This window comes from Triplophysa rosa, linkage group LG22 (assembly GCF_024868665.1).
Source record: "Triplophysa rosa linkage group LG22, Trosa_1v2, whole genome shotgun sequence".
Taxonomy (NCBI): domain Eukaryota; kingdom Metazoa; phylum Chordata; class Actinopteri; order Cypriniformes; family Nemacheilidae; genus Triplophysa; species Triplophysa rosa.
Genome location: NC_079911.1, coordinates 13,914,020 through 13,932,259, shown reverse-complemented (window position 1 = coordinate 13,932,259; position 18,240 = coordinate 13,914,020). Strand labels below are relative to the sequence as shown.

Genomic DNA, 18,240 nt, shown 5'->3' with positions numbered 1-18,240 from the left:
TTCTTCAAAATATCTTCATTTGTGTTCTGCAGAAGAAAGTCCTACAGGTTTGAAATGATAAGAATGTGAGTAAATGATGACAGAATTTTCATTTGTGGATGAACTATCCCTTTAATAATTTACATAATTGACAGAATTGAACACGAAGAATTAGTGTGCCAGTTATATGCTGTGTTATTCTATACTATTTATTCAGCTGGTCATGTGATCACAACATGCCCCCATGAGGCAACTGTTTTTTCTTTAGGTATAAATCATTTAAAAATAGAAGATACTGTGTGCACCTAAGCTACATTATTGATTTACTGTATATACTCATATAGGAAACATCTCTCTGGTAGTGAAACAGTGCTAGAAACCCAAAAGGACCCGCTCAGTGTATTTCACACATTTTTTTCCTCGCTAAAACTACGGATGAAATCTGACCTTTGTCCTGCAAAGTTAAGTTAAAGGTCAGTTCAGTATAATATCTTCCATCTCTGGAGGATATCCTGCACTTTTGCCTCAATGATAGCCTGCAAAATATGTTCAGCTTGACTACCATAACGGTAAAAATAAACTCCTTTGGAGGCCATTAACTAATTCCCTCCACTGTAAATGAAGATCCACAACGAGCTGAAGCGTACACACATTGGAAATTATTTCACAAAACGCCTGCGGGCGCGTTACACTTGATCACCGCGTTCTTTCTGAGAAATCAAAACACGACAGCATGAGCACGATGCTTAAAACAATTAACTATTATCATCAGTAGCCCAAAAGGGATGGTCTCAATAAATTTAATAACAGGTGGCAATGACGGTTGGTTCAGGAAAATTACCAGTGTCGTCTGACATGTTACATTCTGCTGTTAAACACTGATGCTATTTTGACATACTGTATGTACTCTGTCAAGAGGTTTAGTTTTGCATTTCAAAGCCGAGACAACTCAACAAAGGTTGCCATCGCTCAGCTGAGCTCCAACAAAGGCAGGCTGTACCAGTGTTTTATCCTCTTTTAGTCACTAAAGACGTGCTCTTCTATAGACGCTCGCCTATAAATAATTCATTTAACGTCAGCCTAAGTCTTCGTAAGTGACAAAGTGTTGAGCCGGGGAGCGTATGAGCAACATTCTTTTGTGATTTTTTCGTCTATTTCTGGCTTAATATGTATTATCGGAGACAATCTGTACAAGCATCAAGTTCACAGTTTTCTCCTCTTTGTCAAATAATTGCATTCAGGGCAAAAGATCAGCTTTGTTTGGCAGCACAATTCAGGAGTCTGGGAGGAATATGATTTTTAAAATCTTGAAGCGTGCCCATGAGGTCTGGTTAGCTTTGTTGGAATCTGTGTGCTACCTGATTTTAAGACAACGAGCAACCCGACACAGCACGAAACTCAATAGGGCTGTCAAACGATTAATCGCGATTAATCGCATCCAGAATAAAAGTTTGTGTTTACATAATATATGTCTGTGCACTGTGAATATTATTTTTGTATTTAAAAACACATACACATACATGTATATATTTAAGAAAAATATAACAATCAACAAATGTTTATATATAATTTAAATTATATAAAAATATAAATACATACATGCAAGCATTTCCTAAATGTATACATGTATGTGTTTATAAATACAACATAAATATGCACAGTACACAGACACGTTATGTAAACACAAACCTTTATTCTGGATGCGATTAATCGCGATTAATCGTTTAACAGCCCTAAAAATAATTTGGCACAAAAAGTGAACTTGTCCTTAAAAGCAGTTAAATTCATTATTCTTTGAAATGAAAATGTAATAAAAAGACCTAGGACTTGCTACATTTACAAAACAAAGCTTGATATGATGTAAAATGAAAATAAAAAAAATTCTTCACAATAAGGACACATGCTTTCTGCTTGTCAGTCTTTGTGAAAACACCAGTGGTAATTCTTCCAGGACGCCTGTGTGTTAAAATCACCTTGACAACAGTCACTTAAACATCATTTCAAAAATGTTAACATGAAAGAAGCGTTCTAGGAAAAGCTACAGTAATTTAAGTTCATTTTTAAATTGAATGCAATGACATTCAGACAAGTGTCAAAATACTCCATAGGCCGGCTGTGTTGAGATTTTATCATTGTTGAATTCTTCTGTGTTTGAATACATTCATTACTTGCATAATGCAAGACAAAATTAAAACGCTACAACAGAGCTTGTGCTGCCAGCGGGAATTTGCATTTTCAAACAGAAAAGGTTTTGCTCACTGATCTAAATATGGCAAGTAAAAAGTCACATCTTCAAACGCAAAATACAAAAAACCCTCCTCACACACAGATCTGAATTAATTCCGAGCAAAAACATCAACGCACAGTCAGGTAACAGTCACCAAAGGAAACTATATGAAGTTAATAAGAGATGTTTACAACAGCACAGTGACCCTCTATATGACAATGATAGTCGGAGTGAAGAATGATTCTATCACCGCGTTTATGACTTGTGTCTCGGGATGATAGCGTGTATCTTCACGAGCCATATTTCTGATACGGATGGGATGAATGCAACTCAAAGCCATTTTCAAAGCCAATAAAGGGCTTACAATGACTGCTTCTCGTTTTATATCTCACAAAATCAGTAAAGGAATGTGGCCGATGTGTGTGTGTTTGTGTGTGTGTGTGTGTGTGCGTGTGTTTGTGTGTGTGCGTCTCGCCTAGATTGGATTCTCCAGTCTCGGTATGAGGTAAAGCATGTTAAATTGTATTTTAATAGAGTCGTACAACCCTCTCACTTCTGATGCCGGATTTCCGAGCTTCAAAGGGATCTTCAGTTGACAGGAGGAGCAATTGAATAGAAATAACTTGCCATATCGCTGCCTATTTCCAAGATTTGACCCTGGCTTTTCCTAAGGGGAAGCGGGAATCCTTAGTGAGGCCTGACATGGATGATCAAATATAAATATCATCTCGCTGATGAAAACCAAATCTAACACAACAACATTAAAAACAACAACAAACAACTTAAATTAAATGATTCAAATATGAATCTTACATATAATTAATGGTTTTGGTTCCAAAGTGTGTTATATGAACTAAGATCTGACAGACATATAAGATCAACAATGCAGTAATGAGCACTTTGTTTTGACGACCAACAGAATTTTAAAGCATTCTGAAGAAATTTGTTTTGCTTATCATTAAAATCACCATCAATTGTTTCAAGTGAAAACGCATCCTGAAATAAATGGGCTGAGATTTGAATGATTTTCTCAGCTATAATCGCACTTCCAGGCGCAAAGAAATTGTTTATTTATCACAAAAATGAAAAACTGTTTTGCACGCCTTATACAAAAATACATTTTATTTTAAGCACAAAAACACTACATTCGAATATATTCTTAAAAGAAACGCTTCAGCGAAATCTCTTGCAACTTCATCTGCATTTTTGGCAACCTCAATGCTAAGAGTCTCTGGGTTAAACCACCAATGAATCAGTGATATTTATAAGTCTCAGAATTGCAAAATCCTGCATTGATAACCAACACAAAAGATATAGCAAACAGCCCAGTTCCAGGCCGATGAACTCTTACGAAACTAAATTACACGGAGCCAGTCATTCTGAAAGGAGAATCTGCAGATAAGACGTCGACCGGCTGAGAATGTACTTCCTGTCTGTTTCTGCTCTGTTTTGACAGTTCCTCTGCCTGACAAACAGTCATGGATTTGCGTGTCGTATCACAATAAAGACACATTCTGTTTTGCCTTCCGCGGCTCAATACACGTGTCTGCATCACCGTGCTGTTTGATAAGCAGGAGGTGAGTTTTGGGGAGGAGGAAATCAATTTACGCTCTGTCGCTCTCACAAGGAACCTAAAGACCAGCGGCAACAAAGTTGAAATGTTTCAGAAAGCTGGTGTCCTGAGCTGAAATGTGCTCGGAATGAAAATTGTCCCTGGATTTTGGATTTATACCAAAACGGCTGTGCAAGGCACATTCAACGGGACTTCTGGGTAATTCTTATTAAGTATCCATAGACGTCATGCCTATCAAAACGTACAATGCACGACACATTTGACTTCAAAAAGAATACATTTTTTATTGATGAACCATGATGCTCCAGCTTGTTTCAATGGATTTACATTCATTAATATTTCACACACTTGAGCACTCTTTATCTACAAGAATCAATAGTCACACGATCAATACTTAAACTCCCCCCCAAGCATGGGAATACAAATGAAACAACACTTCCTCATTCGTTGTGTACAAACACTGTGTGACATTAACTTGTTCTTGTGTAAATCAGACTTAAAGGCTTCACAATGTGAGCAAAATAAACATCTGCATTATGAATACATACAAGGCTCCAATATTTGATGCACAGCTGCAGCACCAATGTTTGCATCCAGTGAAAATGTCAGATGATTTGACATGCAAATAATGACCTCTTTCAGGCACTGATTACCATGCAAAGTCTTGAATCAGCGAATGAATATTTACTTCATCTGCCTCGCCTATTCTTTACATCTTTACTCCTTTTCCGTTTCTTCAAGAAAGAAGAATTTTAAGGAAAAAATGCTTCCGACACCCTCCCTGCAGTTTGCTGGCCTGGGGCATATCCCATGATTCCATGTTCAGGGAGGATCAAGCCCCTTTCTCGCTCCATCAGGGTTTGGGATTTAATCCTGTCCTCTAGGTATCTGATAGAAACAAATTAAAGACAAAAAGCACACAGGATAATTCATACTCCCCTAAGAAATGGGCTTTAAATACAAGCATTAAAGCTGCTTTCAGGAAATAACGTGCTCACACTTTCAGCGATTTTCACACTTCTTTCTCTGAGTGCAGTCATTTTTCATTTTCTTGCCTCACTTTTAATATAAAGTGGTTCTTTTAGAAGTTTTTAACAGATTTTAATGAGTTTGATTTGATGTTATTAAATGTGAAGTGTCATTTCTGTGCCATATCTCCAAAAATTCTATGCAATTTTGGATTGTTTTCAAAGAAGTTTTCCAAACACTTCTTATATCCCCTATTGGTCAGATAGAGAGACAGTTTCGCCCCAGAACTGACGCAGTTGGTCGAGCCAAAGTTGCTGTTGGGTGGGTTAGGATGCTTCAAAGAAAACAAAATGTGTCACCAAACACCCACAATGTCTTTGGGAAATCAACTAACAATCAGTTTACTCAATACAAAAAGCTAACCAATCTATAACCACATGACTGCAAAGCTGAGACCATCACCGATTTTTTGTAAAAACAAAAAGATTCCCATTCTACAGCGTGTGTGTGTGCGCGCGGTTGTGTGTGTGTGCGCGCATGTGTGTGTGTGTGACATCTGCAGAAAGACATTCTGTGTGTGCCATTGAAGCCAACAGCCGCAAGGCATCTGTAGACTTTCTCCTCATAAATGTGGATGGAAGCAGCCGCAGACCAGCTTTATGAAGATGAGGAGATGGCTGCGTTTCTCCTTGACCTTATTATGTATGAACAACCGCGTGGAGAAAAATACGAAAGTTCGACTGGTATTCCGCGCCAGACCGCGGTTATTTTGATTAGCATGCATTAGTTTCTCTGCTAACACGGTTCGCCTGCAAACATGATCATAGCAGTTGCTTCCCACGTCGACAAAATGTGCCAAAGGATAGAAATTAACATCTGTGAAAAACAGGAACTAAATGCAGGTTTATTATGCTTATTTTAAAATCGTGTCTTTTTAAATAAAATAAAAAAATTCTTATGGGTGTTAAGAGAGACGCCATACATACAGAAAAAAAAACTAACCATGCGAGACAAATTCACAAAGATGCATATCAAATTTACAGATGTTTTTGTGAATTCCTACTTTTATATTTATTGCTGTATCTTCTGAGTAAACAAGTAAACACATGGGCACTCATTTAAGACACAAACGTACGTTAGAAATCTGGGCATATGGTTGTTAACATGCAAAACATGGCATTTATTAATATGGATGCGAGCTGTGGTTACAATAAAATTTCACGTCAGGTTTCAACTGCTGTACGCTCTGTTTTTTAATTCAAGTGAAGATCTGTGTATGCTTTGCCTATTTAATATCCGAAAAAGCAATAACAAGAATGATTCAAAAGACATTTTTCAATCATTTTATTCTACTTTTCAAGCTGCTTAATAACACAAGAGGGTTTGATTGAACTTTCTAAGAAGTTCCTCTTCTCAGCTGGGCTATGTATCTTATTGTTGTAAACACTGGGGAAAGGCTTCTAAACCGTGAATTTATAGGGGTGTGAATGTAAATGCTGATTGTGTTCTGCTGCCACACTTATCAACGTACGATCATTACAAAATTGGCGGCATATACAATTGTTTCATGTATCATATGTAAAACCTGTCTGAAGATGATTTCTGTCCTCTGATCTGCAGTCATTTCTATGTTAGATTGAAAAGTCAGGCCCAATTGACATCTGTTTATCTATTAAGGGACAAATAATTAAACTTAGATATGATAGATTTTACTACATCATAACTACATAGACTGTCTCCCAAAATGTATTCTCACAACAAGGGTGGTTTTCATATGTCAAGCTCTTAAAGGAACAGTTCAACCAAAAATGAAAATGATGTTTTCATTTACCCACCCGCAAGTTGTTCCAAATCTGTATAAATGTCTTTGTTCGCACGGAGAAAGATATTTGGAAGAATGCTTGTAAACAGTTCTTGGCCACCATTGAATAACATAGTAGGATTGTAGACAAACGTCTTTATAAATGGTTTTGTTCTGTTGAACACAAAAGAAGATATTTTGAAGAATGTAGGAAAACAAACAGTTCTGGGTCACTTTTGACTATCATTGTAATTTTTCCTACTATGGTAGTCAATGGTGGCCAAGAACTGTTTGGTTATAAGCATTCTTCCAAATATCTTTTTTCTGTGTTCATCAGAACAAAGAAACAACTTGGGGGTAAGTAAATGAAGACAGAATTTTCATTTTTGGGTAAACCGTCCCTTTAAATTTTATATTTTCACATTTCCCACTAATTGTTTTGCATTGCAAAACTGTTTACCTGCTTACATTTGATACTACACATTCCGGAACATTAATATTAAAAGGTTGTTTAGAAAACCAAGTTAACTTATTTTACAAGCAAGATCTTGCCTTCCAGTGCCTCTGAGCTCATTAATAAACAACAACCGTGAGAAGTGCTGTGACTTCTTTAATCTCTGACCGGTCTGCTGGCCCTAGTTACATGCAATTACACATGATATCACATTGCACTTTGTTAGAGAGCCCATAAACACCATTTAACCTGGAGGCTTCAGAAACGATAGGGACGCATCCAAGCATCTCCGAGCGATTTTAACGATTTAAGGTATGTGCCAAGGTATCCGACCGCCTGCGGTTATTAAAGAAAAATGACACGGTAGTCAGAGAATGCCAGAGGCCTTCATACCGTCACAGAGAGACACACCCGAAGCATAAAAACCCACGCAGGTGAAGACGTTTTAGCCTGGGGGAGTTTGAAGCGAGGGTGGTTGACTGATCTTCAGTTTCTAAACCGTTAATGAACTTATTTCTAGATAAATATTTGAAGAAGACAGCTCAGAGGTCACCCAAAAAACAAAGGTTTAGCTTTGAGAATGAAGAGGTAAATATTTCCTTCGAGTGATAAACGCATGGAGTCAGACTGTCAAATCTCATCCTTCATTTGTATTCACGAGCATGACGCTCTTTGTTGCAAACAGGTGTTCATCAAACCCCTCCCACTGTTTACATACTACTGCTTATACAGGCTATTACCAACTCAATTTCACAATAAATTTGAAGTATGTGGCGGCTGTGACTCGGCATGTGGAGAAGCAAATTGGATCTCTATTCAAACGTGCCGTTTGCATCTGTAAAGGCAAGGCAAGCTGAGTGTGTCACACAATTTCCCCCCTTTCTACGTCCATTGGCCACCAGCTGCAGTTTTAGCTGAGGCATCCCAAGATGCTGTTTGCTAACTGCGGGTAATAGCTGTTTTTCTGTTCGCGTGCCATCGCATACAGGTATTGTGTGGAATCTGACCTCTGTTATTAAAGCGTCTCTTCACTCTCTCAATCAAGGCCGTATTATAGGAGTACGTTGCCAAGGCAACAGGGCAGATGACTTAGATCTGCTAAATGTTCGGGCTTGAACTGACCGAATGTGCTAGACAGAATGCTGAAGTAACACACGTTTAGATGCTATTTGGTTTGACGAAATAATGAAAGTGAAATCTAAACTTGATTTTTTATTTGAACATTTTTGGTTGAAACGAAGAAAAATCTGTTATTGAGCAAGTACATCAAAATCAGTGTTCAAAACGTTTTCCTTTTTACCCCAATTCACAACAGCAAGCTTTTATAATAAGTTGAGCTTTTACATATGATTTTGCTAAAAATGACAGTTTGACGTCTTTTGACAACCTACAGCAACCTGCAAAATATGCTTCAAATAGATAAAGATGCAATGCAAGTGTTGCTTGTCTATGACAAACTTTCTCCCGTGATGCTAGGGGGATATGGGTGGTTGCTGGGGGGTTGCTATGTAGCCTAATTGCTAAATTGTTCTAAGTATTATAGCGCATTGTTATGCAGTTGCTAGGTTTATCTGTGTGGCTATTATTAGGTGGTTTCTAAGGTTCTCTTCGCTGTTGCTAAGTGAAAAGTCAGAAGAGTCCATCCTTAATTCTCTATGACAGGGCTTGTGCCCGCCAATCATCTTTACCTGGCCCGCCTTAACATTTCAAATAAGTGGAGAGACTTTAAGAACGGTGTGCTTTAATAAATGCACGTCCTGAGACGCCACATCTTTGAAAGTCCAAAACGCTGCTACATTCAAAACAAAAGTAATTCCCGTGGCTCATAACTATACTGACGTCTTATAAAGTGATTTGATCAGTCTGTCCAAGAAACGTAATGTTATTTACAATGTTATAATCGGCAAGCCACAGCCACAGACAGTCGGTTTGCGCATGCGATAGGTTGCGTTCCCAAACGCATCTTGTGCACTTGAAAGTAACTGCAGGAAGGGTACACTACGTGAACGGTTGTCTCAGTTGAAAACTGTGTTATTTTTATTACTGCATTCATTATGTATGATTTAAACGGCTAAATTTATGAAAAAGCTGTTCATCTCCCTCCAGAACTCGCACCTCAAAGGATCTGCCCTTCTAAGTGTGTGGGGCACATGAATGCGATTGGATTTCACCCGAAGATGCGATAATAGCGCTCAGTTTTTTACAGAGATCAATTGAATCATGTATTAGCGTTTTTGACTTTCATTCATTCAACCAAATATCTTCATAAATATCTTTTTGAAAAAAACAATGCCACCCACATCTTGGATGGACTGGGGGTAAATTAACAGCAGTGGGCCCTATTTTAACGATCTAAATGCATGGTCTAAAGCGCAAGGCGCAAGTGAAGTTAGGGCGTGGCCGAATCCACTTTTGCTAGTTTCAGGACTGAAAAAATGGTCAGCGCACCAGCCTCATGGTCTACAAGGGTTGTCCCTATAGAGTCAGACGGTTTCATCTTAACAACATAAACAAACGTTACTGCGCATGCGCACTTTTGTGACCCCAGCTTAACATCCGGGACACATCCACAAACAATAGAGTGCCTGTAGATTATTTCTGATAACAAGCAAAAGAAACCGTGAAGAAACGTTACTTGGCTAAACTTGTCTCTCCAATATTTTGAATTTAGACTGCGATACCAAGCTCAACCGCTAGATGTCAATGTACTATACGGTTTGTTTAAATGCGACCAAACTACAGGACCCATTCAACAAATTGTTTATTTAATAAAATGAACATACAACAAAATTCAACAAATCGTTTATTCAATACAATTATTATACAGTAAAATAATAATGTAGATTTATATCAACATAAATTAAATAAATATAAATAGTTATATTATTAGACACTAGCCAAACTGGGGGTCAGGCGCGCGTGTCCGATGAAACGGTCTGTTCTCTTAATGAGTCCTGGGTGTGTTTTGGGCAAAACATGCAGTAAACCAAGCAGAGTCTCATCTCCCATTCCCTTTAAGAACCAGTTGCGCTCGCTCGGGATGAAACTAACAAAAAACCCTTGCGTCGCACCTGGCGTGGTGTACGATAGGGCCCTGTATGTCTTCTAGTGCATATACACGTTGTTTCCATTATTTAAAAAAATATTTAAATCGCAAAGAAATGTTACAGGTTCAATAATAGCAATAGTTAGCCTATGCAAAATACTACTGATAAAAACAGATTAAAAAAGAAATGTTTTTGAAGTTAAACATGCAAATATGCCATTAAATTATTGAAATATTTACTTAAAATCTCAGGGGGTACTTCAAGTAAATAATTTAGGGGTTTGGCTGACAAAAAAGTTTGAAAATGTTATGCTCCCTGGTTAGATCTCACACGCATTTCAATGCAAACCTATGTAATTTGTTTACCATAGAAAAGTATATGAACACATCTCCTCAACAAGCCATACGATTTGAGGTATCATTCATGCCCATAGCAGAAAAGGTGCAGGACAAGCCAAAGTTTAATACTCTGGGCTAATGGTTTGCACAGATCTCTAACCCTGGGCCTACAACAAGGATGCTTCTTTTAGCAAACACTAAAAACATACATTTTTATAAGGGAGAGAGATGCTTCACGTTGCTCCTCATTCTTTGATCTCACGTTCATTTTCACTGCTGATGACTGCACAGATGTAAACCCATCTAACCCAAACTGCACTTCTTTCTCTATGGATCAAAGGCTCTCTCAGAAGCATGTGTCGGTGAAGCTAATTAAGACAAACAAATACTCAAGCGCAGCATGTAAACTAACACAAATCCAGGTTCTGAACCATTAGCCAGAAGATAAACCTGGACCTCCCTGAACCTATTCCAGGTAATGTTCTTCTCACAGTGTTGAAGCTGATGGGTACACATATAATGAAAGGTTATTTTGTCGTGGGGACATTGTGATTTTGCTGAACAGGACAAATTCCCGGTTCAACATCTTTTAGTGGGCTTAACCCTTTCCTTTCTGAATCCTACCATAAACTACCCTTACCACACAAAAATGAAGGATATATAGAAAAATAAAATATTGGTTGTGTTGATCCTGTTTATATCCTCATTTGCACATTCACAGTCACACTAAAAGTTGATATACTGTTGGAAAAATACAACTCGACTTTGCCCTATTGAAGAAATAGTATTGAATTTAAGAATTTAATTGCCAGAAAAGCTGATATTTAAACAATATTACGCAATAAATTGTTGAGAGTATTAAAGCAGGACGGCTGTAGTGATGAGTTCCTGTGCTCTAAATCTCCTGCCAGTGTACAGTAGCTCAGTTCTGTTATGACCTACTGCATCACTGCACAGGAATGACACTGTCATCAATCATATTAACACCGGACCCTCAAATCCGGCCCGAAAAAATGCACCCCCAAGGTTTTACGCAATCAGCATTAATTACATAATTATCCACTTCATTAAAATGTCCAATATCGTAACTGGAGTTCAAGGTGTGTGCCATCGATACTGAAAAATGGCCTTCTAGAAAGGATATTAAAGCTGTTAAAACACACAAACGTTGCACACGTTACATGTACTAATGAGGACACGTGTGCCCAAAGCAATAGTTCGCTCAAAAAGTATAGTTCGTCTCGTGTTTCCAACCAAGATTTTCTGTCTTTGGTGGAGCACAAAAGTAGGAATATTACAGAACATCAAGAGCACTGTTTTCCATAATGATGTTTTGAGCTCCAAAAATGACAAAAAGCACCATAAAAGTACCATAAATGCAGTCTATATGACTTGTGCGCTATATTCATGACCACTGTCAGAGGGGAACAACTAGAAACGTTCTCTTGGCCCAGTGATAAAGAAGGCCACCCCAATGAGATTCTGGTCCAAGAAAATAGTCATATAGGTTTAAAAAAAAAGATTTCAATATCAGAATAAATGTCTTCTTCTTTTATTAAGAAAGTATAGACAAAACATGAAAACAATAAAGTAATAGTTCACAAAAAATTCTGTCATCATTTACTTACACTCTGTATGACTTTCTTCCTTCTGCAGAACACACACAAAAAAAGATCGTTTTGAAGAACGTTGGTAACCGAACAACGGCGTTGTTCACTTCTATTGTACGGACACAAAACTAATGCAAGTAAATGGGTACCGCCGTTGTTCGGTTACCAGCCGTCTTCAATCTTCTTTTGTGTTTTGCAGAAGAAAGAAAGTCACATAATTTGAACTGACGAGAGGGTGAGTAAATGATGACAGAATTTTCATTTTTGGGTGAGCTATCCCTTTAACCCTTTGCTTTTCACACCACACAGTTTCCAACTCACCCTGAACGATGACGTGGACAGACGTAGTTCGAGGTCTGCGTCGCGTCTGCACTGCGCAAATGTACTGTCCCTCGTCCATCAAGTCCACATCTTCGATCTTGATGGTGAACTCGTCTTGGTTCAGAACCACCAAACTCACCCGGGGGTCCACGGACCACTTATCCTCTCCAGCGTACAGTATACTCGATCTGTTCAGCCACGCCGTGTGTGTCACAAAGTCCCCTTGTGAGCAACTGCAAAAGAACACAACACGTTATCTCACCACCGTCAGGTTTTACAAGTCCCTCGTGACTCAACGGTGGAACCATTAAGCACGTGTTTTAAAAAAGACGTTCCCCTCAGATTTATTACAGTTTATACCTCTGTGACCGAAGCACCAGGATTCATCAATTAAGATAAATTCATGTATTCATTAACATATCAGTGTCCCTATTCGAATATTCCCCCGGTACTGTGCGTCGGAGGCCCGCACCTGTTTGGGAAGAGAGAGACGTGAACGAAACTAGCGCAAACGTATTCCCTAGATGTTCGGGAGAGAAAAGCCACGCAGCTAGACATCGATCAACCCCCCCAACCTTGAGCAGATTGAGTTTATTAAATTCATTGACCCCCTCCCGGATAATATTTAAAGCTAAATTGGCGAAGGGAGTATTAAAGCACTTTAAACTTAAAGACAATGCCGTCTCTCCGTATTAAGGATACAATGGAATTAGATGCTAATTACTTACAGACCTTCCATAAATGAGGACATGCTGCGTCTAATTACAGATATGCCTAACAGTTAGCAGCGGAGGCCAAAATTGGCCCTTTTCATATACTGTAGGGCTATTAAAACGAAATGCAATCATGCGCCTAATTGATTACTTGCCCGATTACCCATTCAATAAAACGCAGGGAGAATTTTCATGCAATCTTTGTTTTATCTCAGATAGCATCACTGCCCAAAAATCTTTGGCACACTTTCGAATAATACTCATTCTGCGATTATTAGAGCTCATTATGGTCAAAATTCCTTACAAGCCCTTTGTTGCAGATTTAGTGCGCTGAACTACTTTAGCTTCTAGAGGGCAACATCCAAAGCACCAGGGACATGTGATGTAGAAGTGCTTCGTGTCGTTTTTTTCTCAGCGGAGGTACTGAGGTACAAGCACAGGCGGACGTTTTTCACGGGAGTGGAAACTGCGGTACTGGCCCCCACCTTGTCTTTTATTGGACTAAATGAGAAAGCTGGAGATCAGTGAAGAGATCAAGCTTTTCCCAGTGGAAGGGTTCAAAATACACTGCAGGGCGTCCTGCATGTAAATATTCAACTTACCTCCTTTCACATATTTGTCTTGAGCTCTTTTCCTTCAAGTACGGTTTTGCTTCCAGCATCACTAATTGCAAAAATAATTCTTGATTACATTCAGGTTTTCCAGAACACGCCCCTTTTTTGTCATTGGTCAGTCAAAGCAGATAGCCACACCCAGGGTTGCCAAGTCTGTGGTTTTCCTGCAGAATTGAGCTACTTTTAAACCGCTGCAGCGGGTTGTTTTTTCATTCCGCAGGTAAAAGGGGAAATATTTTGTTCATCTTTTGCCATTTTTAACGTAAGAGGACGTTATTTATGTAAACTGTGTTTATAATCACTACTTTACAGTGATTTTAAAGAAGAAATTGTGTGTAATGCATAAGGTCTGTAAAAATGTATTTTAGGCATAATAGAGACTATATTAGCAGTGCGGGTCATTAGGCTAGTTTTGATTGGTTTATTAGGCTAGTTTTGTCGCACAGATCTGGCAACCTGAACACGCCCTACAGTCGCACCACTGGTTGTGCAAAGTGCATTAGCACAGATTCTATGTGCTGATTTGCCTAATTAATAAGTGCGAAGACAACATTGACATGTGGAAATAAACAATTCAGCATTTTTCCCCTCACACTTCAAGAAAATCCATAAAAATCTACTTGCTTCTGCTTGTTTAACAGGGAAAGGATAAAGTATTTTAATACGCCGTGAAGAAGACTCCACACCTCCGCTATAATTTATTTATTGATATCTGGGCATCACCCCAGGGTTGAAAAGCACTAGCGAATCAAGCATTCATCATACCCTTTAAAAATGTCTGATATAACAAGCTAGCCGTTTTGACAACCAATAGCGCGAGATGACGCGCTAGTCAAGGTTGCCGAGCATGGTAACAAAGCACACTCAAGGGCATTTAAAGTTGGCTGGAATAATAAGAAAAAAACAAACCCAATACAGCTGTTGCACAGGTAATTGAACGAAACCCCAGACGGAACAGTTTATGGGATCAAAGAGCGACGCTCTTGCTCATTCGTCATTTAGACATGGATGATATGGTAAATAATAGAGGAAGGAGAGCGTTGCATGGGCTGCACATGGCTTGCATGCATGCACGGGTGGCTGCACGTGTGCAGGCACGTGTGTTTGACTATAAGGGCGCTGTTTGTTAAACCACCGTATTGAATTCTTATTTATAGCTTCTCCATAAACCGCCGTGCATTATAATAACAGCCTCTTGGTACAACATTGGTGCCCATCCAATCAGACGTAACCTTGAGCAGTCCCAACCTTTAGGAAAGCAGCGGCGCTGCATAGTCAGCCACTGGAGCTTGTCTGAGCCGCGTGTTCGTCCCCGCACACTGAATCAGCACAATGCAACAAATACGTAAATTAATAAATAACTCGGCCTTATTCCCTTATCAGGGAAGAGCAGACAGCAAACCAATTTAATCCAAATAAAGTGTCTACCCTTTCAGCGCAATGAAAAGCATCCAAGGGCGGGAAAAATTAAGCAGCCGGCGTAAACAAGCACGGTCCGCGCCCATTTTTTCTGCGCTGACATCGAAGTACGTGCGCTAATGAAAATAATGAGATGCTTTTTGCATCATCATTACTGGATGTGCTACTACTTTCATCCCTGCATGGATCACAGGGTTAATTTTTAATGCGCCGTCATTACACTCCCTTCAAAAAGTGTGTCTACTGTACAGGTACGGGTAAATGTTTTCGGGCTATTTTGGTTATTCATTCTAAGTCGAGGTTTGACCATTACAACATGTTTGTTGAGTGTATTTAGCTAGCAGTGCATCAACTATTGTGTACGCCGCTGTACTCATGAAGGACAAAAATATATCAGGTATCAGACCGAGCGTGGTTTTGAAAATATATCTTTCCGCAGGCCCCTCTGGCTGCTTTGCGACATGAACAAGAGAGGGCATTCATTATTAATTTACTTTGGAGAAAGGGATTGATTTGGCATCGAAAGTCTACAGAGGGGAAAAAAGCGGTATTATAAAACACTGGATTACCTCCAAATGAAATTACTGTCAACGAGTTAGAGTACAGCCATGAGAACATTGCTACTACCTGGACGGTAAGGATGTATTGATTTTTTTATGCAACGTGCAGCGATGGAGAAGCACGGATTTTGAAGCGGGGGGATGAACAAACTGTCAACACAGACAGGAGAAACAAGTTGATTGTTTTCATGTTTTCTCAGGTACTGTGTACACAAGGGTCTTGGGGGTCTACGCTCTCAGTCTCACTCTTTAATTTCACATTTCTAAGTGCTGATTCATTCTCTCTCCACTTCTTCACGAAGTGCTAATCAATTATTTCATTAGTGCCTTTTAAATGCAGCCTCACATTGAAATTAACAACTTCACGGTTTTAAAAATGATGGTGAGAAGGATCTTTATTTTAACTTGACTAAAAACAAAAGATTTTAAAGAGAGTCACGCTGAGCTTGAAACAGGTCTGGTTCGGGTCAGTTAAATGCCTTTTATGGCAGAACCTCATGTGGTGAGGGCTGCGTTACTATGGAGATCTCTCGGCCGGTCTGTGAGGTGAACAAACTTTACAGTGCACTTAAAAAACTGTACTTGCTTCCTGCTGGATATTATGCTTTTAGAAAAAGTGGATATAATGCTTTTTAGAAAAAGTTAACCACTAGTGACTTTATTTCAATCTTTAGCGCAAAGCATTTCAGTGACTGTCCATCGTTCCATTCATTTTCCATTGTGTCCTGGTCATGTCAAAATGATAAATGGTGAATAAAACCTTAACATTACAAATGGACTTCGGAGCAATGGCCTTGTGGGCAGTGCTCCGACATATGTGCGCAGTTGCACTCAGGCAACCCGAGTTCGAGTCCTGGCTCGTGGTCCCTTCCTGACCCCGCCCCCTTCTGTATCCCACTTTGCTTCCTGTCCTCTCTACCACTGTACTGTACAAACAAAGGCAAAAAAAAAACATAAAAAATCTTTAAAAAACATTACAAATGCACTTCAGGGAAAAACAGTTAGTTATAAGAACTACATATCCACATTCTAGGAAATGCATTATTAATATTTCTACCTACATATGGATGGTAGTTTATTAAGTTAACATTTTTTGGATGCAACATTGCTTCTATGCCTGCTTGAAATTCAGAAACAAATGTGTAATCATGTTTTTAAGTCTCCAAGTCTCAAAAATATATATATTTATGCGAGATGAGAATCCTAGTAGCCATAAAAAGTTGATGAATGTAGGTAATGTTTGTATTTCTTACTCAAATTTTAATCTATAATACTGAAATGAAATAAAATTGGACAATTTTTCAATATGATGATTAAAAACAGTTTTTGTTACTACGATTTATTATTTTGCACAAAACAATAACAGAAGTTGGCTTCCTAAATACTGATTTCTACACTGATTTCAATAACATCGTACTTTAACTCGTCAAAAATAATACATTTCAACTTAATTTGATAAGTAATTTGATATTTTAAAGCAGCAAGTTTTTTTTATTTATTCACCCAATGGCAGACGAGGGAGTGTTTAGGGAAACAGTCATTTATTTTGCACTTCAACTCAATGCCATTAATTTGGGTCCTGCTAAATTAATAATAACACTTAGCTCTAAATAGCACAATTTCACGTGGGTGCGTGGCACACGATAAAGTACGATTCTGTGAGAAGTATTCATCTGGGTAAGAGTCCCAGTTTTAAAATCCAGCACATGCCACACACCGTCTCAGAGGGCATGCGCTATCTGTGTACTTTTGTTCTCTCTGGGCTTTGAAACATCCATTGGAACAACTGTTAAGGGAATTGGAGCCCTTCTCCCATCTATCTGTGCTGGGGAAAAACAATTGGCATTGTCCAGACTCACTGCTGTTCCTTCTTGCTGTGACCATTTCCAGTGCAAACACACACGCACACACACACACGCACACACATGCACACACACACACGCACACACACACACACACACACACATGCACGCACACAATTTCTATCTCGTTGTCTAGGATTTGTCCTTCCATATCTCTCCTCCGCACTCACACTGTGATGAAAGCAACACGAGAGGCTACACTATTTGATATAATTTTCTGCGTCGCTTCGTAAGATTGTGTGCTCATGATACTGAGGTTGCCAGGATGGCGTTCAGGCTGAACCGAGCTGAGCGGAGCAAATTACCTCTCCGCTAGTCTGTTGCACGCAAGGCCAAACCGCCAGAGGCGTCATTCTGGCCTCCATCATCACTCACGTCCAGCTAGATGTTTGTGAGCAGGTGCAGAGGAGCTTGATTTAGTGACACGCAGGTGTAAATACAAGTTTAAATATTGGTTGTTCACATAAGTGGTTAAAGATATATAATATAATATAATTATTTGAAACACATAGAAGCAAACTAACTACATATTCATTATTATGTATACAGTATCGATATGTCTGTACAATTATTTATACAATTATTTACATTTTTATGGTAATCAAATACTGGTTGTAAGTTTGCATAGGTAGTTAAAGTAGTTGCTTGTGCTTTAAGCGTGTGATTCAAAATTTTTTTAAATATTTATTATAATATTAATAATATTATAGTATATAGGGGGTTAGCAATTTTGGAATTATTTAGATTTCTATG

General features: G+C 38.8%; 1 protein-coding gene across 4 annotated transcripts in view; it reads right to left on the bottom strand.

Annotated features, from left to right (window-relative positions):
- The window catches only part of ntm (neurotrimin), a 243,128-nt gene that overhangs the window by 18,742 nt on the left and 206,146 nt on the right, over positions 1-18,240 (bottom strand). For all 4 annotated transcript variants that reach the window (XM_057321258.1, XM_057321257.1, XM_057321259.1 and 1 more), the window contains one exon: positions 12,320-12,552. In XM_057321258.1, coding sequence (XP_057177241.1) covers positions 12,320-12,552 — 233 coding nt within the window. The remainder of the gene's footprint in view (positions 1-12,319; positions 12,553-18,240) is intronic.